We start from the raw sequence: 21,650 nt of genomic DNA, 5'->3' as shown, positions 1-21,650 counted from the left end.
TGGACTTTTCCTGTTTCTATGGAAGATAATATTCCTTACCTGCCTGGGCAGTGGTGGCACAGATTTTAACTTGAGCACTTGGGAGGCAGAGGCAGGCTAGCCTGATCTACAGAGCATGTCTCAAAAAACCAGTATAAGATTATATAGTATATATCTGCTTATTTGAATAAACAGGTTTTCTCCCAAAATGTTTATTTGTCACATTTAAAATACAAAATCAAATCCACAGATTCAGAAATAGGAACACACAAAAATACATGTATCTACTGTTTAGGTCTCTGATAACCCATCTGTACGTCTAATTATCCATCAATACTACATGAATGAAAAGTAACATCGCTTTAAAACAAGTTGGTTACCAGTAACACTGTCAAATGTAAGATCATAGTACCACTTGAAAGAGTAAAACATTTTGTAGAAATATGAAAATCAGCAGTTTGTAAGATTTCATGAAAACATTTCTAAAGGGTTAACAGGCTTGTCCACCAGCCTTTAGACACACTAATGCTAAAACAACTGAATTACAAGGATAACTGCATTCTAAGAATTGGACTAGAGTATTAAAAGGGAAAAAAACCAACAACAAAAACCACCACAAATCCAAATCCTGTTTTCTGGGGTGAAAACTGGGTTGCCTGGGAACTTCTCTAGCTGCTAACTAGTCACTAAAGGAGATTCTGACTAACATTAGGTTATTCCACCAATATGCAGAGTATAGTTCTTCAGGGAAAGCAGATTTTTTCCACTGTCAGATACAGCACATACATCACTGAACATGCAGCCCCCCTCCTAACCATAGGGACTGTGCTACAAACAGCATCTTTATTTTAGGATGTCACCTACCTTACCATAGACCAGAGACACTACACCTCAGTTGCCTCAATCTCCCTATTCAGGTACAGAAGAAATGGCTGCTCCTATACCTGGGGACACAGACACCCAGGTTATCATCAGTCAGGCATCTATTAATAGCTTCACAGTAGCAACACAAAATGCACTCAATGTCACATTTCCATAGGAAAGGTCATACATACATTATACACTTCAGTTTTGAAATGTGGAGTCAAAAGCTTTCAATTTTCAGCAACCAATTAATTTAGTGATGGTCCTAAATCTTCCATCCCTGATTTATTAGCAGAGCAAAAGTCCTTCTTTGGCTGCCAAGCGCTGGCGGTGGACTTTGTCTTGCTGAAGCTCTTCGTGATTGGGGTGCCAGAGTTTCATGATGATCCTCTCGATGTTGAGGGCATACACAGTATGTGTAGGAATGACTTCCCTGTGCACCTGAGAGTTCAAAACCACGTTTCCTATTACACTTCAATAGACTTATTTTTCCAGCATTCAAAAGTATAACCTGTATTTTTAAAAACTTCTCATGACTTAGGTACCCTATAAACTTTAAATCAGAACATAGTGAATCCCTCGTCAGATAACAAAACTAGATGGTTCTGGGGGTCACTCAGCAGAAAGAAGGTAATCACCATGCAAGCCTGATGACATGAGTCCAGCAAAGGTGGAAGGAAAGAAATGACCCCACAAAGCTGTCTTCTGACCACACACAAGCCATGACACTTTGCATCCACGTGCACACACACAATGGCAATTTAAATTTTAAAATTAAAAAAAAAAAACTATGGGAATGAGATATTTGTTTTAACAAGGTAGAAGATGAGAGATAATTTAGGAGGACTACAGGGTTGGGATTTTGAAATGAGCATAAAAACAAGTCAAAGTGGGAAAGCTAGCATCTTTGTAGAGTCATTAGTAATGTATCAATAAATCTAGGTAAACCAGGAGCCAAGAAATACCTGCAGAGCTTCAAAAAGGTCGTACATGTTCACTGGAGGCAAGGACGCAGGGAGAGTGTCCCCAGAGCATGCCAACAGGAACGCCGCCTGCTGTTCAGCATCGTCAGGGTGTGGCTGAGAAGCTGGATTCTGACTGGTACAGGGAGCAGAAAAGGCTGGAGGGCTAGAAAAGAAGTTTTTAAAGAAATATTTTCAGTCCCTAGAACAGAGATAAGTGAAACCAAGAATAGAGAGGCTCTCTGGAACACACCTCATTCTGAATATCTTTAATTAAGCAAAAACCCACCACTATATAAATATGAGTCCATGATCTTAATTTCTAAAGGGTCCCATGTATCAGGAGTAAACAGTATAGTGCAGCCATATTTACTCCCTCTTCCCACAATACTAATAGATTAACTTAGCTCAGGGTACTGAACCAAACTGCTTGTTTCCCCTCAAGAGTTTCCAGTTTGGAAAAATAAAACAAAACATGCATATAAACAACAACAACAAAAGCAGTATAACTGAAGGAATATGAAACTGAAGAATTATGGAGAAGGCAAATCATACTGATAGCAAGCTTAAAAAATACACAGCTAGAAAAGTAGCAGGCAAAATGGGAGTATGGGGAAAACGCCACCCAGATCTTGCTAACCTCCCAAAACAGGCCAAATAGAAGTCAGGCCTGGCTTTACATCTGTACAGATGAAGTAACTACACAGTTGCCAGGGATATACAAGGAGGCAAAGCAAAGAGTGGGGCAGCAGCTGTGGCTTAGAGCAGCAGATGGGAGCAGCTCTGTTAGAGCAACACCTTCTGGAACTGGGACAGGAATGGAGGGCTTCAGGGCAAAGCCGTCAGCGCCAACTCCCAGCACACCTCACTACAAGGAACCACCTTTTTTTTTTTTCATTTTTCCTGAGAGGATGACTTAAATATGAAACAATCCCAAATAGGTATGTCGCCACAGAGGAAAACCTAAACAGGGAACCCTAATTTGAAATGACACTCATTCATCACCATGTCTCTCTAGCCTTGGGACGGCCACAGCGGCCACAGCGCCCCCTCTCCACGTGCTGCCAGCGCCCCCGCAGTCAGTATCTGTCCTGTTACCTCCCCACTGCTGCTCCTGCCAGCACTCCTAGCCTTCAGTGCCTTTACTGTCACTTCTGTCCTCCTGTCAGCCACTAGCCAGATCACCAGACAGACGAAAGCCAGTCTCTAGAGATGTGTATAGCCACTGCAGTAACCACAAAGAAAACCACTGCAAGCTCTTTTCCAAAAGGCTAAAATTAACACTAAATGTTGTGGGATAAAGATAACCCGAAGCAACTCACAAAAGGGTGGCTGAGAACTGAAGATGGCCCTGGGGGGCCGAGTGGATGGTGGACAGAGGTCATTCTGCTGAGAACAAGCAGAAAAGCGCGCAGACCACGACTGAGCTACAGCCATGAGCGTCAGACATGGACAACAAACACCCACCACTCTTCCTCCTCTTCCCAACATCAGAAACCCAGCTTTAGGCCATAAGCAGGCCACCCCCTCACCAGGCAGAGGCCACCATCAGGAAACACTACCTGAGGGACTACTCCATCCCACTCAGAGAGAGACAATCAAACACTCGCTTCTGGTTTTAAAAGGGTACTGAAATAATTCACTATAACGTATGCAACTTAAGAATAACTGCACTGATGTTAAATCTCGCAGAAACACAATAACCAGTTCTTTACAGTGGCCTCTCACATAAGGTCAGTGACCAAGCTGCAAAGGATCACTACAAGAGTAAGAAGCCACTCACCCTTCAACCAAGTTGTTATAAGCCACCACACTATTCTTCAGGTATGGTTGTGGGGTCACGTTACTACCAAAGGCGTATTTAAAATGGCCATCTCGTACCCGGTAAGCTTTTCTTCTCGATACAACTGATGTCAGTATATCTTTGAGATGATTCTGAAAAACAAAAGAAAATAGCAAGAGCTGCTCAAAAGCAAACTATAAGACGTCCATTGCCAAGCGGTCCTTCCAGTCCAAACAGTCCTTGCATTTGGTGATGTAGAACGACAAACGCTCATGAAAAAGAGCCCAGGCCAATGCATGGGAGAGGGAAGGGTGTGCTAGCTTCACTTTGCTTCTTTAAAGAGGCTGCTCCCCATGCACTGCTTTTCTTTGCAATGGGTTTTATTTCACAGGCTGCAGTGCTGACATTGAGCATCACATGGGGCCTCCTGTGCGAGGTGAGCGCTCTCTACCGCTCCGCATGCATTAAGTGGATGCTTCTCAGAAAAGATTTTTTGGTAAAGTAATTTTTCTAAGGCTTTAACTTTGAATTTGACTTAAAATGAGACAAAAGTTTTAAGATCTGGTATGCACTGGTTACCAAAATCTTTTGCTCTCAAAAGCTCTACAAACAGAGAATACTATACGTATCTATCAATTCTCATCATCTCTAGAAGAGCCAAGTAGCAGGGAGTGGTGGCACATGTCTTCAATCCCAGCACTCGGAGGCAGAGGCAGGTGGATCTCCATGAGTTCAAGGGCAGCCTGGTCTACAAGGAGAGTTCCAGGGCAACCAGACCTGTTGTTCAGAGAAACCCTGTCTCAAACAAAGGAACAAATAGAAGAACCAAGTGCATTAGAGCTGGTTGGGGAGCATGAAAATAGGACCCTTCCAGCATATGTTAGCACGGGAAGCCAGGAGTAGACTCAGCATTTCACTTATACCAGTATGGCTTCTGCTATCAAGACATCCTTGTGCAATTTAATACAGGTTTTCATATAGAATTCATTCAATTTTTCTAGTGCAATTACTATGTCAGAAATGACTATGAGGAAAATGAGACCCAGAAAATTACCTATAGTACTTGAGTACTGTCTGGAATCAGTACAATGTACATTTTGTCGAATACTAAGTGATAAAGAAATAGTGGATCAAACAATCCACTGTTCAAATGCCCACTCTTTCAATGCAGCACTACCTCAAACACAAGTGACTTGAACCGCTAGAATTTCTGTTTCTGTTTTTGCTTAAAAATTGTTGTGTGTCGACAAAACAAATTTAAAAAGAGATAAGCAAAAGTACGAATGCTGCAAGGAATCTTTCTGGAAAACCTCTGTCAACTAAAGGTAATTCTTCGGTTGCGAAGTATGACGTGTTTCTCTTAATGACGACAGATATGAAACTGAGTGGCATTCAGTTCCTTCCTATCAGTATCATTTTAAAACACATACATCTCTTAAAAATCATTACCACCAGCAAACCCACCTCCACAGCATAGACGACAGCAGAAACGGCTTCCTCGGTGACGTTGTCCAGCCCGTGCTCATAGGCTGTCACGATCATCCTCCCTTCAAGCTGACCCCGTGTGGGAAGCATCATCGTGTGTGAACAGAGTTTCAAGTCATCATCATCCTGGGGATCCTTTGCCACAAACTGCTGAGCTCCAGAGAGGGGGTTCTGAGGCTGGAATCTATGCTGAATAAGGAGACTCAAAATTATTTACTTCAATAGCAAGTAACAGGACAAACAGAAAACACCCGTCTGCCGGAAACAGGGACCTACAAAGCAAGCCCACCAAAACTACACCACAGGGTATTATAATCTTCAAAGTAAAAAGTGAATCGTGGGCTGGAGAAATGGCTCAGTCATGAAAGGCTAGGCTCAAACCAAAGTTACAAAAAATAAATCACATACAAATGATTGTAAATTCAAACCATTACACAGTGAGTCAAGAAAGCAATGGCTGTATACGCATCAGACTGTTCTTTGGCTTTTTTGAAACAGTCTTTCTATACGTAATACCCTAGACAGGCCTCAGCCTCCCAAAAGCTGGGATTGCATACAGCTGTGTACCTCCACGCCCACAGCCACTGTTATATTCAGTACCTTGGTGATGACAAAATGGGTGGCCTTATACTAAAAATAACAATAGGAAGAGACGACACAGAACTGTATTCAGAGAATCACAGCAGTTTAATTGTAACTAGATTCTGAAAGTATAGACATATAATTAATGCTTCAGTTAGGATTTACAAAACCTTACAAACCAAATGATAACTCTGACAAATACTCTGAGCTAATGCTATGGGACAGATGCAGCTCTTTATTGTAACTGTCTGTTTGCATTCCTAACACACAGCCTAACCTTTATTCACTTGTCAACACGTCAGTGTCCCTGTGAAATACATATACTCTACCATCACTGGGAGACTTGTTCCTGGTACTTTTGCTTTTGCATGTATATATTATAAAAACAATACCAGCATTTTTCCATTTCCTAAGTATAAAGCTGTGACAGAGCCAACACATTTCAAACCAGGTAAGCCTCTAGAGACAGGAAGACCCCAGGCTGAGTAGTGTTACTGACATAAGGCATCCTGGCAAGCCTAGGATGAGAAACTTTTGGAAAACTTCCCTTCCTACCTAAGAACATATATTTCAAAGGTTTACAAGTTTTATAGCCAAATGCCTCACAGTCTCTATACAGTAGATCTCTAAGGGCTCAGAGCAAAGCTAGATTTCAACAGAAGCCTACCAGAAGCTCCCAGATGCCTTTGCTCTGAGCCTCGAATGATGAGAGAACACAAGCCCAGCTTCCAATCACTGGAAACTCTGACATGCTAATGACACACTGATCTGTAAACACTGACAAGAAAGCATTTTAAAGATATATTTACAATCTTTTATTCTTCAACTCTACTGGTAATATTTAAAATCACAGCTATTTAGCCAGGCGTGGTGGTGCAGTTAGTCCCAGAACTTAGGAGGCAGTAGCCGGCAGATCTCTGAGTTCCAGGACAGCCAGGTCTACACAGAGAAACCCTGTCTCATCAACCCTGCCCCTACCCCCAATGCCATAGCTGCTTTATCACACTAGTACTGATAACTGTAGCTGCCAGGGCCTTATTGAAGAATGACCTACATCAAATTTTTGACGGACAGAAGAAAGCTTTTTCTTGCCCTTGGGTTTTCCAGGCTTGGCTGCAGAGCCCCCTGTCCAGGGCAAAGATCCAGCACCCTCTACAAGACAAAAAAATAAGAGTCACAGTGTAAAAGACAATAGCCAGAGTGAAAAAAAATCACAACAACCATTTTTTTTCTTCATTTGGAGATTAAAAGCATGGCCCATTTGGGTAATGAAAATTTAAATAATGAAGCTCAAATCTTAATCTTCTCTTTATATAAAATGACAAATTCCATATCACATTGTTTTCTAACTATATTTTTGAGAAAAGCAAAACTCTTTCTTTTAATGTGTTTAAGCATGTGTGTGTGCTTGGGTGTTTGTGTGCATGCATGCATACATGCACTCAGAGGCCAGAGGGGATGTCCAGTATTTTCCTCAGTCTCTTCTCCACCTTATTTATTATGGTGGGATCTCTCACGGAACCTAGAGCTGGATGCTGGCTGAACTAGCTAGCCAGCAAGCTCTTCCCTTCCTTGCCTTCCCGATGGAGATTACGGGCAGATGATTATAGGCAGATGCTGCAACGCCTGCCTTGGACATGGATTCAAGAGGACCAAATTCAGGTCCTTCTGCTTCCGTCGCTCAGTCCTTTATTTTTAATTAATGTTTTAGAGGGCTGTAGTCCAAGCTGGTGAACTGAACACATTTATATATCTCTTTTTCAAAACCTGACTAAAACCAAAAGTAAAGGAAGGCAACCCACAAGAAATAAAGAAATGAAGTCTCAACGAGTCCCAAGGTGGACTAACGAAGTCTTACAAAGCTTAGCCAGCGAGGCTGTGAGTCTGCAAGGATAGGCAGAGGCAGCTTAACACAGACCCACAGAAGTAAGGAGGGCTTGGAAAGCCTAAAAGTCACTATTAACGCAAGGTCTATGTTCAAAAATTACCCACATGCGTGCATTTCCTCACTCCCATGGACTAGATCAGTATGAAATAAAAACATGGGGGTAGATTTAATCAAAATACATCATATGCAGTATGAAATTCTCAAACAATAAAAAAATCATTTTTAAAATGTAGAACTCCTTGTACTATGAAGACAGCAATGAAGCACCAAACCACGTGCAGGTTTCTGTGCAGATGCAGTTCCCATGCCGACAAAGCAACTCTGCTCACTTACAAGCACGGGATGGTACGGAACAGGTACACAACATGAAGGTGAGCTGGCAGGGGACGACAATGACGACAATTTCTCAAGCCACATTCAGCATGTCTGGTACCTGCTAAGGTAGGCAGCTGGTTTCCTAGATCAACGCTTTCAGCACATACCCCTTCCTAGCAGCTGGCTCTGTCGGCTCACTCTACAGCAAAATCTCCACATGAACAGCACTGAGTAGACACTTGATCATATTTGGTACTGTGGAATATTCGCCAATGGAAGAAACATACTTAAGATTTTTGAGGGGTAGGAAAGTCAAAAAGATATAATCAGGGATCTGGCTTGTTCTTATAACAACCTGATTACTCTCCCAAGAGTAGCAGTAACTGGCATGGTGGCACATGATCCCAGCACTTGAGAAGGCAGAAAGATTCCAAGTTCAAGACCAGCCTGGGCTGCACAGCCAAACTTTGGCATACTATTCCACCTCCCCAAGAAGAAACTCAGGAGTTCATGCAGCAAAATTATTCATCCAAAGAGAAAAACACAAATAATCAGGAGTACAAGATACATTCATCTCATCTTGCTTCTGAAGATGGCTATTCCAGTGCCTAAGAACTTCCCACCACCTCACTACCGTCCACACACTGAAATGTAAGATCCCAATACTTAACCCATGGGGAGCAAACCACATCCAAACAATAGCACATGAGTTAAAAACAAAAACAAATCAGCTAAAAATCAGAGCAGATATTCTAGGCAGAAAGTAAAAGGACTGACCCATATGCATGTGGTATCTCCAGTAAAGTCTGAGAACACATGTATCCATCAAACAAGAAAATGTTACAAAAGCCGCTGAATTCGGGAGTATATTAAACAGAAAGCCTAGAGAAGCTGAGGAACAAGGACAAGGGTAATGTAGTAAAGAGACAGACACTGAAGCTGACAGACCAGAGACAGGTGTAAGCAACAACGAGGGACAATGGACGACTCCCCATAAGAACAGAGCACAGCAGGGTTTGCACTAGGGTGCAGCATCTAGTCAGGAGCAGCCTTTACCAACTGTCTGTGCTGACTTTCTCAGAGCTATGAACAGTGTTTAATGTGCATGTGTGTGTTATGTACATGTGTCATGTGTGTGTATGCATGTGTGTATGTGTGAGAGAGTGTGTATTACACTTGGAAAAAGTACCTCCAAAATAGTAATTTCAAAGTACTCCTCCAAAACAGTTTTTAAAATTTTTCTTTAATATGTACTTGTGTCTCTGGGGGGTGGGGGCGTGATGTACACATGACTGTAGGTGTCTGAGGAGGCTGGGGCTTTAGATTCCCTGGAACTGTAGTTACAGGAAGCTAGCTGTAAGCCATCTGACATGGGTGTTGGGAATGAAACCTGGGTCCCCTCCAAGAGTAGTATGTGTTTTTAACCACCAAGCCATTTCTCAAGCCTCGCCACCAAACCTTGAATAAGAAAAGAAATACTCGTAATTGTAGTAATGGGATATACCATGCTTTTAAGCTTTAGTTATTTTTATTTTATGAGTATGAATGTTTACCTGAATGCTCATGTATGTATCACAAATATGCCCAGTACCCGCAGAGCCCAGAGGAGGGTGTCAGATCTCCTGAAACTGGAGTTACAGATGGCTGTGAGCTCCATTGGGTGCTGGGAACTGAACTGCTGCTCTGCAAGAGCAGCCAGCGCTCTTAACCAGTGAGCAGCTCCCAGCCTCAGTTATTACCATTTTAATGGTAATCTGAGTTCTACAGTTGAATGATTTCCCAAAGAAACCTAGTCCTGCAGTTAAAACTGGACCCTAGGTGCCGGCAGGAAGTGCTGACTGCAGGGATGTGGAGAAGCTGCTGTGTAGACGGTGAGCAGGGTAAGGACACAAAGGGAAAAAGACAGCCCAGAGAAAGGGGGTTCCCACAGCCCTGAAGACCGGCTTTAAGCCAAGGCTACCATTTAAATAGACAGAGCCTTGGGTAAATTTTTAAATTTTTGTTTTGTTCTGATGCCTATTTTTGTACCTATTAAAGAAGCTAACAATGCCCTGAAGAGTGGCTGTGGAGATTAAGTTATCTAACTTAATGTATATTATTAAAATTGCATAATCAATACATATTCAAGAATACTGAGTTTTTATTTAATTAATCAGCCAAGTATATGCTTATTAATGTCATTTTCACTAGGAAATGTACTACTTTACATATACTTTCACCTGTTTTTCTTGTTCCTGTACCTATTTCATAAGTGTAAAAGCTTATAATCATCAAGTATCAATTATACTGGTGACAAAATCCAATCTTGAGTCCATTCCTTGCTCCCACCAGCCTGTGTTATCTCTGCCCTCTGCACTTGTCTGCTGGGAGTGTGCGCTCTCAACACGTCTACCGAGAAACCGCCGGTCCTCACAAGGTTGGCTCTTCTGTTCAGGCACAGGAGATTACCATTATGATACAACTTTAGACATACATAAAAAAAAAATCTGGCTAAAGTCCACTGCTATTTAAGTTCAACAGAACCACAGAGTATGTGTGGTGACCGTGTGAGAAAGGGTTGGGGAGCCACCCCGTCTCCAGCACTGACCTTTCAGAAGAACAATCCACGACCCTCAACACTCACAGCTTCTCTAAGAGAATTAGATGGTTAGACCGCAACAAATAATCCAAGTCAGTTCTAATGATAAAGAGGTATGATACAGGGGCTGGAGAGCTGATTCGGCAGGCAAAAGCACGTACTACTCCTGCAGAAGACCTGGGTGACTCACAACTGCCCAGAACTCCAGCTCCAAGGGGACGTGCTACTTCTAACTATATTCACTTTGCACACAAACACATAAGTAAAAGCAATAAAAGCAAAAACTCTTAAGGGATAATACAAAACACCAGCCATTTCCTGGCTGACTTTTAAGATAGTCAGACTCACACTTTGCTTGACAGAAAAAAAAAAAAAAGTTGACTTAATCCACAGAGGCAGCGAGTGCCCATGATCCTCGGTTTTGTTTTTTTTTTCATTTTTTTTTAATTATTTATTAAAGATTTCTGCCTCCTCCCCGCCACCGCCTCCCATTTCCCTCCCCCTCCCCCGCTCAAGTCCCCCTCCCTCGTTAGCCCAAAGAGTGATCAGGGTTCCCTGCCCTGTGGGAAGTCCAAGGACCACCCACCTCCATCCAGGTCTAGTAAGGTGTGCATCCAAACTGCCTAGACTCCCACAAAGCCAATACGTGCAGTAGGATCAAAAACCCATGAGAGACCCACATTGGAGCACCGGACTGAAATCTCAAGGTCCAAATCAGGAGCAGATGGAGAGAGAGCACGAGCAAGGAACTCAGGACGGCGAGGGGTGCACCCACACACTGAGACAATGGGGATGTTCTATCGGGAACTCACCAAGGCCAGCTGGCCAGGGTCTAAAAAAGCCTGGGATAAAACCGGACTCGCTGAACATGGCGGACAATGAGGACTACTGAGATCCTCGGGTTTTTTTTTGTTTTGTTTTGTTTTGTTTTATTTTTTGTAGACCAGGCTGGCCTCGAACTCGCAGAGATCCGCCTGCCTCTGCCTCCCAAGTGCTGGGATTACAGGCGTGCGCCACCTTTGAGATCCTCGGTTTTTAACAAGGTCTAAGACAGCTTTATCACAAGTGAAGCTTTCAAGCACTTACTTAACCTTTGCCTTACTACAGCTGGCTGAAGGACAAGTGTATAAACAATTGATGTCACTTTAGAAGGCCAATTGATGTCACTTTAGAAGGCCAATTTCTACCTACAACCAGTTACACTTAGTCTTTACCAACCCTCCTACCAACAATTTGCTAAATAAGCACTGAACTCTCCCCCCCCCCCATGCTGTTCTGCTCTGAGCTCAGCTCCTGGACATCCCCTCCCCTACCTTCATTTCCTGAAGGAATCCTGAGTCCACCCTCTGACTACTTCATCTCTAATGTAACAAGCTGAGTGAGGAATAAGAGTCATAAATGTGGGGAAGTCATCTGTTAAGATAATTTGGGGAATTCGAGAACATTTCCTTTGCAAACCTGAGTGGTGTCTCGTGAAGGAAGCTAAGTCCCAGTGCTGCCCGGCTTTGCCAAGTGAGCCACACAGGAAACATTCCCACTCCCTTACCTGGTGTAGAAACCAAAATCTGACAACGCGTGAGGATGGCCAAGAGGAAATCATTGTGAGAGTGGACTGAAAAAAAGGAAGGTTGTCACAAGTCACTGTACTTTCAACGTAAGAAAAACTCTAGCCTCGCTTATAAATACTTTAATGCTCCCCCACTCTCTACCATTCTTTACAGTTTACTTTTAAAACTAATATTGTTAAGATTACCTTACACACATCAAAAACAAAAGTACTTATTGTAAGTCTGGAGAAACTTGGAGAAATGAAGGACTACCGTTGTCCTGTGTGAGGAGTCTGTGGGCTTCAAGGTCGAACTCTTCCTTGCTGATCTTCTGCTTGAACCACAGCTTCAAGTTGGCCCAGTATCTGCAGATGGAGAAATAACACTAAAACCACGGGCTTTTGCCTCTGTCCCCAGGGTCATTCTAGCTGCTCCAACTCCCAAGGAAGAAGTTTATAAACCAGTGTCAATGGCTGAGCTGTGGGAAGACTCCCAGAGTTCCTCTGGGGAAGCCCCAGACCCAGGCTGAAGCCTTTATAAAGATATAACTGAGTTAGGATGAGCCCATGAAGGTGATTGCTAATCACCTTCTAATCTAGTCAGCACTGTGAAAGCGGGCAGACACTCCAAACTCCTGCAGAGAGGCCGCAGAAGTCTCAGAAGAAACCCTCCCCTTCAGCATGCTGGCCTTGGATTTGCAACCTCCAGAGCCGTGAGAAAATTAATTTCTGTGGTCTAAGCAACAAGCCCGTGGCATTTTGTCACAGCAGGCTTAGCAAATGGACACACCCAAGATGCAGAAGAGCAACAAGAAACATCCTTTCTCCCTAAAAGGAGGCTGGTGTGGGCCCGGGGCTGACTCACAACAGGCACAGATGTGCCTTCCCTTCTCTGGGGTCACCTTTTCAAAGGCTGCCCTCCAGAAGCTGCATGGCAGCTTCATTCCTAAATGTGCACTTTTATTGGGGGGGGGTACCTGTACTTATTACCATTCTGGGTACCATGCTTCCCTTCGCTGGCTGAAACCAAAACCTCCAACACAACACCTGCCTAAGACCTCCTTCTCCCCTCCAGCCGCAAGCCTGCGATTTTTCTAGTCATCCCAACAGGAATCCCTTGTGCAACCTTAATGGCTCCTGTTTTTTTTTTTTTTTTCTTTATCAGATATAAGCCCATGTGACTCACCAGCAAAGGGGAAAAGAAAATTATACCCCTCCTCCCCAAAAAAAGACAGCTACCAAAATGCATTTGCTAAAACAGCTGTGACTCTCCATTGAGAAGCCTATGCCCACACCTGGGTATTGTAGGGGAAAAAGTTAGCCAAAGAACCCACCCTGGCCCTGAAACCAGAGCCAGTAAAAGAACACACCCTGGTTCTGAGACCTGAGCCAGCAAAAATGCTTTAGCCTTTAACCCAGACCCTGAAACCAGTGCCAAAGAAACAGTTTTTAAAATCAGAGCCAATGGGCGGTGGTGGCGCAAACCTTTAATCCCAGCACTTGGGTAGCAGAGGCAGGCGGATCTCTATGAGTTCAAGGCCAGCCTGGTCTACAAAGGGAGTTCCAGGACAGGCTCCAAAGCTACAGAGAAACCCTGTCTCGAAAAACCAAATAAATAAATAAAATAATAAAAAAAAATAAATAAAAAATAAATCAGAGCCAATGAAGGAAACATGCCCCGCCCCCCCCCAAAGGCCAGTGAAAAAAACACAGTATGGCCCTGAAATCAGCCATCTCTGCCCCTGACCAGCTAACCAAGTCCTGAGCAGGGAAAACTAAGCAATCCCTCTTCTCCTTGGGAAAACACCGCCCCTAAGATGCCCTATATAAGCCCTGCACCTGTTCCGTTTGCTGCTCCTCCTCTTCCACGCTGGAAAAGGCAGCCACTCTCTAGGGTTCTTCCCTCCCAATAAATCTCTCGAACAGAGGCTTGGGTGAAGACCTTCGTTACCCTGGAGCAGAGACCGAGTGTAGTGGGGCTGTAACTCTTTTGCTGGGGAAGCCTTACCCTAACAAAGTCGAGTTGTTACAACTTCGCTGGGGAGGCCAGAGAAGGAGGTGCAGAGTGGACCAGAGCTGTAAGACTTTGGCTGGGAGCCAGGCGGCGGTATCCCGCACCTTTAATCCCAGTACGAGGCAGAGGCAGAAGGATCTCTGTGAGTTCAATGCCAGCCTGGTCTACAAGAGCTAGTTCCAAGGACAGGCTCCAAAGCCACAGAGAAACACTGTCTCGAAAAACAAAAATGTAAAGGAAAGAAAAAAAAAGACTTAAGACTTTGGCTGGGGAAACCTTCCCCTAGAAGTAGATCAGAGTTGTTACACTCAAGCACCGGCTGTAACAACGTTGCTGGGGAAGCCCTCTTCTGCAGAAGCAGAGCTGTTACATTTAGGGAAACCTTCCCTACAGCAGGGCTGTAAATTGCTACGCTGACTGTGACCTGGGCTGTTCCTAGTCCCCGACTGCCAGAATGCTCCTCCACCCGAGCTGTAGCACTTAGTATTCCCTGGGCCCCGACTGCCAGGATCCCTCTCCATCCCAGCTGCAATGCATACAGGTTTGTCTTGCCCTTTTCCTGGGCATCTCTTTTATCTCTGGTGCTTAAAATGTACAAGTAATAATTATTCTTTTTTAAAGCCTTTTACTAAAACGGAGGCCGGGTGAGAAGCCTGAACCTACGCTCTTGAGTGCCCTGTCTTGAGAGCCTTTCCATCAGCAGACCCCAGTTCTCGTTCACTTGCGTCTCCGAACAATCTTTTCTGCATGGACGCCAGGAACTATGGGTTTGACAGAGTTGCCGGTCCCCAAAAGATTGAGGCACTTCCTCGGGATGCAGTAGGCTGCAGTTTAAGGAGCTGTCACCCCTGACATTCTGGCTGGGCGCCTGAGGGTCCCTTTACAGCCCCCGTGAAGCATCCCACGGCCGGAACCAGAAGCCTTGGTCCCATCCTTAGCTGCTGGCTTCTGGGGAGTAACTAACCTCTCGGGGTGTCGGTGCCCTGTCTATCAAATCCGAGTAGTACTGTGTCGATCTCACACCCCTTTGGAGAATCAGATAATCCGTATAGAGAGCTGGAAAGGGCGTCCCACGGCCGGTTGGGCTACCGTCCCTGTGGATGCTGTGGTGCTGGGTGACCGGCTTCCCCTGACATCTGCGTCCCTTCCCAACCCGCTCTCAAAGCGCTTCTCACCAGCAGCCCCGCTGGCCCCGAAGCGCCGCAGGCTTCCGCCTCCAGGAAGCCTTCCCGGCTCCCCGCCCCGGCGCGCCCCAGTGCCGCCGGATCCCTGGCATCCAGGCTCTGCTCCCGCCCCACGCGGGCATCCCTGGTCTCCGGCGAGCCCGGGAGGCAATCCTCCAGCGCCTCGAGTCCCGGTCGGGAGCCGTACGGGAGCCGCGGCGGCCGCGAGGCGCCTTCAGGCCTCCGGGAGGGGAGGGAGTCCAGGGACCACGGCAGCCCCGGGCCAGAAGCACACCCACGCACAGGCCCCGAGGCTGGTCCCAGCGGCTCTTACTGTTTCACGTTGTCCCCCAGCGCCTCGCTCAAGTTCTTCTTGGCCGCCTCCAGCTCGCTCACAAAGGTCGCCATTGCACCGCGCGTCTCAGGCCGACCGCAGACCGCGCGGCCCACAGCGACCAGCAACCGTAAGATCAACTCGGCGGAAGGCCTGCGCTCGGGCCCCGGCAGGCTCGACTCGACTGGCCGGCCCCGCCCCCAGCCGCTCGAGAGACGTTGGCTTTGTTTGGTTCTCGGCCCCGCCCGTCTCACGGTCGGGCGAGCACCCGGTTAAACTCCGTTCACCAACTCCCTCCTCTCGGGTCACGTGATCCGCTTCACCTAGTAGGCGCGAGCCCAAACTACGCCCGCCCGCCCGCGGCGGCGTTGGGACCGCGGCCTTGGCCGCCAGACCCCGCCCTGATTGACAGCCGAGCTCTGAATTCCCACGCCTTCCTTCGAGAAGGAAGAGCTCCAGTCGCAGAGTACGCACGTGCAGTATCCAAGTTATTCTCTGAGTGCTCATCTTGGTGCTGACGCTTGGCTGGTTTAATCTCGATTTCTGCCTCCCGACACTCAAACCTAAGTTCCCTGAAGGCAGGATTTGTGTTACTCAAGTACTGGACCTTCAACCTTTGCCGACCAAATAAAATAATTCCCAAACAGGAAACCCAAAGCTACTCGGGGGAGGTGAGAGGCAGAGACAGGAGGATCCTGGAATAATCTCAGTGGCCAGCTAGCCTGGCCTGCAGAGGAAAACTACGTGACAGCCTCTTTCAAGTCAAGGTCAAGTGGAAAAGGACCTAGCTCTTCCTCCCTGTCCACGCTCAAATGCACACACGAATATATATATGAATATATATATATATGAATATATATATATTCACACACGAAAGTCATAGCTAGATTCTGTTTACAACTTTTGAAACCTAATGTAAATTCTTACTTGCATTAGTTTTCGTCTTTTGCTTCCTTGAGACAGGGTCTCTCTATGTAGTCCTGGCTGTTCTAGAACTCTCTATATAGAATAGGCTATGACTTTGCCTTAATGTTCATACTTTTAGTGACAGCATTTTTTTAAAAGGTTGTATTCTTACGTATATGTCTTTATGAGTGTATGCCTGCACGTGTGTGTGAGTTGCCCCCTGAGGCCAGAGGAGGAATCTGGAGCTGGACGCTAGGGCAAAACTCCAGACCTCTGGAAGAGCAGCAAGTGCTCTTGACCCTGAGCTGGCTCTGCAGTCCAGTGCTAACAGAAGTATGCAAATGACTTTCCTGATTATTAAACTATTTTTTCTGTATTAAAAGCAATACTGCGGCACGCATCTTCATGCAGATTCTCCTCATTTGGAATTATTACTTGAGAACAAAATCCCATAAAAGAATCGTGGGACCAAATGATGAGAATATTTACATATTTAAAAATGTCTTGTCTCTATGGTCAGGTACCTTCCAAAATTTGCAATAATCCTACAGATAATCAAAAGTAAGTCCCAACTTAAACCCACAAGCCTGTCAGGTACTTGCAGAGTTGGTTGGCTGCCCGCTTTTCTTTAGGTGCGTTAAAAACTGGGGGCTGCCAGGCACCTGGCACTCTCCGCCTTTCATTAGGGTGGATAATTGGAAGCAGATATTACTTACATATTGCCTGTTTTCTGCAATTTATTTCCATCAGCCAATACAATACAAAGGGAAATTCCCACCAATGTTTACAATTGTTTTATTCATTTACGTGTGTGTGTGTGTGTGTGTGTGTGTGTGTGTGTGTGTGTGTGTGTGTGTAGGGGCTCGAGGGCCACAGCCTATGTGTGAGGTCAAAGAACAACTTGCAGGACTCAGTCCTGCCCTTCTACCATGAACATTCCAGCACGTGAACTCATGTGGTCAGGCTTGGTGGCCAGCACCTTTACCCACTGAGCCGTCTCAGCACCCTGTTTCTGTAGCTATTTTTACTTACACGGTCACACAAAGTTGACCTCTGCTTATTTCTCAGTTTTTGGAATTTTATGTAGCATTATTTGTTTGGGTTTGGGTTTAGCGGTTATTTTGGGTTTTGTTTTCTAAGAACACCACATGAAATCAATTCATAACAAAATTTTAAACTGTGCGTTACCACGTGCATAACCGTGTATAGCAGACCCCTAGAGTGTTCATCTTGCTGGGCCGAAACTGCGATTACTAGCTCCCCATTTCTCCTGCATCCAGTCCCTACTAACGTTTGACTCTGGGAGTCTGATTATTTTAAATACCTCCTATGAATGGAGTTGCGGCATAGCTGTCTTTTGTATAATTGTGTCTTCATATCACATAGTAGGTACCCAAGGTTCAGTTGTGCTGCCACACTTCGTAGAATGCCCTACCTTTCCGAGACTAAGTAGCATTTTGATATATATACTTATCTCCGTCACTTGTCAAACTCTCAGGCTAGATACAAACTAACCATTGTAACTACGTACTTGCTTTCAGGCGAGGCAACAACCTAACTGTTGTCACTGTTGCAAGCAGTTACTTTTTAAGCTAGGCCACATCCTAGCTATTCTAAGCAGTTACTTTTAGGCTCTGCTACAGCCTAACTATTGTAATTACTGCAGGTGGTTACTTTTAGGCTGGGCTACATCCTAACTATTGTAAGGAATGTTGTTTCTCTCTGAGCTCTCTATTCGATCAGTTCTTTTGGTTAAATGCCCAGAAAATCAGATCCTTTGACCATATGCTATTTCTACATTTAAGATTTTGTGGAATGTAGCTCCCCAAGTGGCTACATCATTTTTACATTCTCACCGAAAGATCGGAATTCCAGTTTTTCCACATCCTTACCGACAGACACTTACTGCCGATGGACTTGTGAGTTGGTCTAGCTATGGAGTCTCTAAGAAAGGCTGCTTGGTTACCTTAGACCTCCTTAGAAACCATCGCCCCTTTACAGTGCCTGCCTGGTACAGGAGAAAAGACAGCTTCTCTGTTCATGAGCAGTTTAGTGCCCCTTACTGGCCATCTTCTCTACACATTGTCACTAAGTGTGTGGGTTGTTTCCATTTCAAACATCAACCACTCTGCTATGCAGAAGTTGACCCTGCCCAATCCGTAATCATATTCCATTTCCTTGTCAAAAGTACTGTGATGTTAACTGTCATTTGAAAGACTTACATGGTATGCTACAGCAATATGGTACATGCACATGTAAACTAGATATATGATGTCTATACATAAGGTTACATGGTGTTATTTAGTGGCTCATACTCAATATAAATGCCTGGTAAAATCAAATACTTTAGAGGATTCTGTTTAATGTTCTTCCCCATATGACTGTATCAAACGATAGATTCTAATATAGTTAAAAGTTATAGACTTGGGTTATATTGGGCCCTAGTAAAATTTTTGGTTTAAAATAAGTTGAGAGACATACCAGAACCACAGAAAAGGTCGGGGCGGGGGAGGGGTTGTTTTTGTCTGGTGTTTTGTTTGCGTTTGCGTCATGGCCTTATTGGCAGTATGGTGATGTCTTTGAAGTCATTCTAAGAATAACATTTTTAAATGCCTACATACATATGTTTACACTTAACACGGCTTTATTGAAACACAGTTCTAGCCACAGACCCTTTAGAAACTGTGTACCTTTGATGCTTTCAGACATTTGTCTTGCTCTGCTTAGGCTGCTTGCCAGAATCCCATGTGGCTTAGATACGGGAACCTTGGCTAGGAGCCGGGAGGAACGAGGAAGGGACAGACACACATACGGGGCAGGTTGCGCTCTCATACTTTTGAAGGCTAGACATCCATAATCAAGATGCTAGTCAATTTGGTTTCTGTGAGTACTCTCTCCTACCTTCTCCCTGTATCCTAGCCTTTCCCCGGGGAGTTCTCAAGATGAGAGGAAAACAGGAGTCTCTGGTGATTATTCTTGTAAGAATACTGTGCTGGTTGGCTTTTGTCAACTTACAACAAGCCTAGATGTTTCTGGGAAGAGGAACCTCCATTGAGAAAAGGGCCCCATCAGATTGCCTGGACAAATGATAGGGCATTTTCTGATTAATGGTTGATGTAGGAGGGGGAGGTCTCAACCCACTGTTGAGTGGGTAGTGCCACTCCTGTGAAGGTGGTTCTGGGTGGTATAAGAAAGTAGACTGAATCAGCCATGAGGAGCAGGCCAATAAGCAGCATTTCTCCATGGCTTCTGCTCAGGGGTCTTTGTGTTCACAGATAAGCCCTAGTGGAACCTATTATGCTAAACACACAGGGTTGTGACTTCAAGGGAAGAAATGTGATACCTGTTATCCACCCAGGAGGCTGGGAGCTGACATGTTTACTAGCCTGGTGACCTGTTCTAGCCTGGTTCTACTGTGTGACTGGAGACTTTCCCAACACCAGACCGTCCTCAAGACCCTTTTCATAAATTTGTTTTTCTCAGTCAATCTATAGGACCTGCCTTTGTGGACTTTACAAAGGCTTTCAGAGTAGTCACACCTAATCTCTATTTAGTTTACTTTGTTCCTCAAAGAGATTTACGTACATTTTGTTGTGAACGTGAGATTGAGTTAACTACCAGCAGAATAAGTTTTTACCAAATTATGCTGTGCTTAAATTATGCCTAAAATAAATTACTAGGGGGCTGGAGAGATGGCTCAGAGGTTAAGAGCACTTGCCTGCTCTTCCAAAGGTCCTGAGTTCAATTCCCAGCAACCACATGGTGGCTCACGACCATTTGTAATGAGACCTAGCGCCCTCTTCTGGCCTGCAAGCATACATGCAGACAGAATACCGAATACTGTATACATAATAAATAAATAAATTCTTATAAATAAATAAATAAATAAACAAATAAATAAATTACTAGGGAGTCAGAGTCTCACGGTTTGAACTAATACCAGTTACTGAGCACGAAGAATTAACTTATTACCACCAAGAAATCTTTCACCAAACTGTACTTAAATATGCCTAAAACAAATTACATTGGGTCAGACTCTCAAGACTGCACTGTTATGCCCAAATCTGTGGGTCCCCACAAAGGCCAACAAAGGAGACCAAGTCCCATATGTAAAAGCAAAGAGCCTTTATTTTAATCAAGTTTGCAAACTCGGTCTCTCTGCATGTTCAATGTATTGGAATATCTGGAGAGCCCCAAGCTCAATTAGAATTGGCTTTTTATAGTAGTAAAGGTTAGGGTGAGGGGTCTCTGAGGTTCAAGACCCCAGATTGGCTGACATTTGTCTAGGGGTGTCCTGGTGAAGTGCTGGCAGGCATTTCTATCTACAGTGCTTGGAATGCCAGGAATTTCCTTTGAATGGTCTGCTCTTGGGTGGGGGTCAGGTAATCTAGGCCTGCCAGGCATTGTCTCAGGGTAAACTATTGAGACCCTAGACTCCATTTAAATTTATCCATGGCCAGAGTCCCAGGTGATAATGGTTGGAAGTAAAGAACTTCCTTTCCGCCCAGACTTAGATTATCATGGCTGGTCCTCACAGCACCACCACCAGCTGAACTGTGTTGAACTGCCTTCCTGAAGATCAGCCCTCTGCAGGCCTAGAAAAGAGCATCCCCACCCCCACCCCACCTAGCAAGTTCCTGCCTTGAGTTTCTGCCCCTACTTGCCTTCACAATGGACAATCACTGTGGATCTAAATAAACCCTGTCCTCCCCAAGTTGCTTTTGGTCATGGTGTTTTATCACAACAACGTAGAGGAAACTGAGAGACACTAATCCCAGCGTATCAGAGACCCACCTTAAAGACCTCCGGTAACCTTAGCTACCTCCCGAGAGGCCCCATTTCCGAATATAGCCCTGCAGGGGATTGGAGCTCCAACATCTACCGTTGGGGGACATGCATTGATTCTATGACAGAAATGATTATAGTTTCGGTTTCCTTTTCTCAGACACTCTCAGAGACCAGTTTCTAGAACTGAGAAATGGAAGGCACCTAGAGGTTTATAAAACAAAAGACTATACAACCCCAGCATTGAAAAGTAGGCCTATCTTCCAGATCTGTCCCGTGACCATTGTGATCATGGTTAGCTTGAGCGAAGCACCTTTTTTTGGACTTGTGAGTCTTCAAAGGGAAAGACGTTTAGGCAGTTGAAGGCCAAGGCACGATTTCTGCACATCAAAATCATTAGAAGTCAGCAGCCATGCAATCCTCATGCATTCAGAAAGCATGCTAAGAGCACTACAAATGTTAGGTT

The 21,650-nt window shown here is 44.8% G+C and overlaps 1 protein-coding gene across 1 annotated transcript; it reads right to left on the bottom strand.

The window, feature by feature from the left end:
* Positions 1–162: 162 nt before the first annotated feature.
* On the bottom strand, positions 163–15,696 carry Tada1 (transcriptional adaptor 1). The gene is made up of 8 exons (XM_050158316.1): positions 15,494–15,696; positions 12,257–12,348; positions 11,983–12,048; positions 6,710–6,807; positions 5,053–5,262; positions 3,589–3,740; positions 1,809–1,971; positions 163–1,284 (listed from the first exon to the last, which is right to left on the bottom strand). Exons 1-8 carry the CDS (start codon positions 15,565–15,567, stop codon positions 1,132–1,134), a joined length of 1,008 nt encoding a protein of 335 aa, XP_050014273.1. The 5' UTR covers positions 15,568–15,696; the 3' UTR covers positions 163–1,131.
* Positions 15,697–21,650: the final 5,954 nt, after the last annotated feature.

This window comes from Alexandromys fortis, unplaced genomic scaffold (genome assembly GCF_014885135.2).
Source record: "Alexandromys fortis isolate MF-2015 unplaced genomic scaffold, M_Fortis_MF-2015_v1.1 scaffold_97, whole genome shotgun sequence".
NCBI lineage: Eukaryota > Metazoa > Chordata > Mammalia > Rodentia > Cricetidae > Alexandromys > Alexandromys fortis.
The sequence above is the reverse complement of the archived record's forward strand: the minus strand, read 5'-3'. Positions and strand labels throughout refer to the sequence as shown.

Coding starts and splice junctions, on each gene's coding strand:
- Tada1 (XM_050158316.1), bottom strand. CDS start 15,567: ATGGCGACCTTTGTGAGCGAGCTGGAGGCGGCCAAGAAGAACTTGAGC. Junction 12,349..15,493: donor CTGGGGGACAACGTGAAACA/GTAAGAGCCGCT, acceptor CTCCATCTGCAG/ATACTGGGCCAACTTGAAGC. Junction 3,741..5,052: donor CTGTCGTCTATGCTGTGGAG/GTGGGTTTGCTG, acceptor TTTGTTTTTCAG/AATCATCTCAAAGATATACT.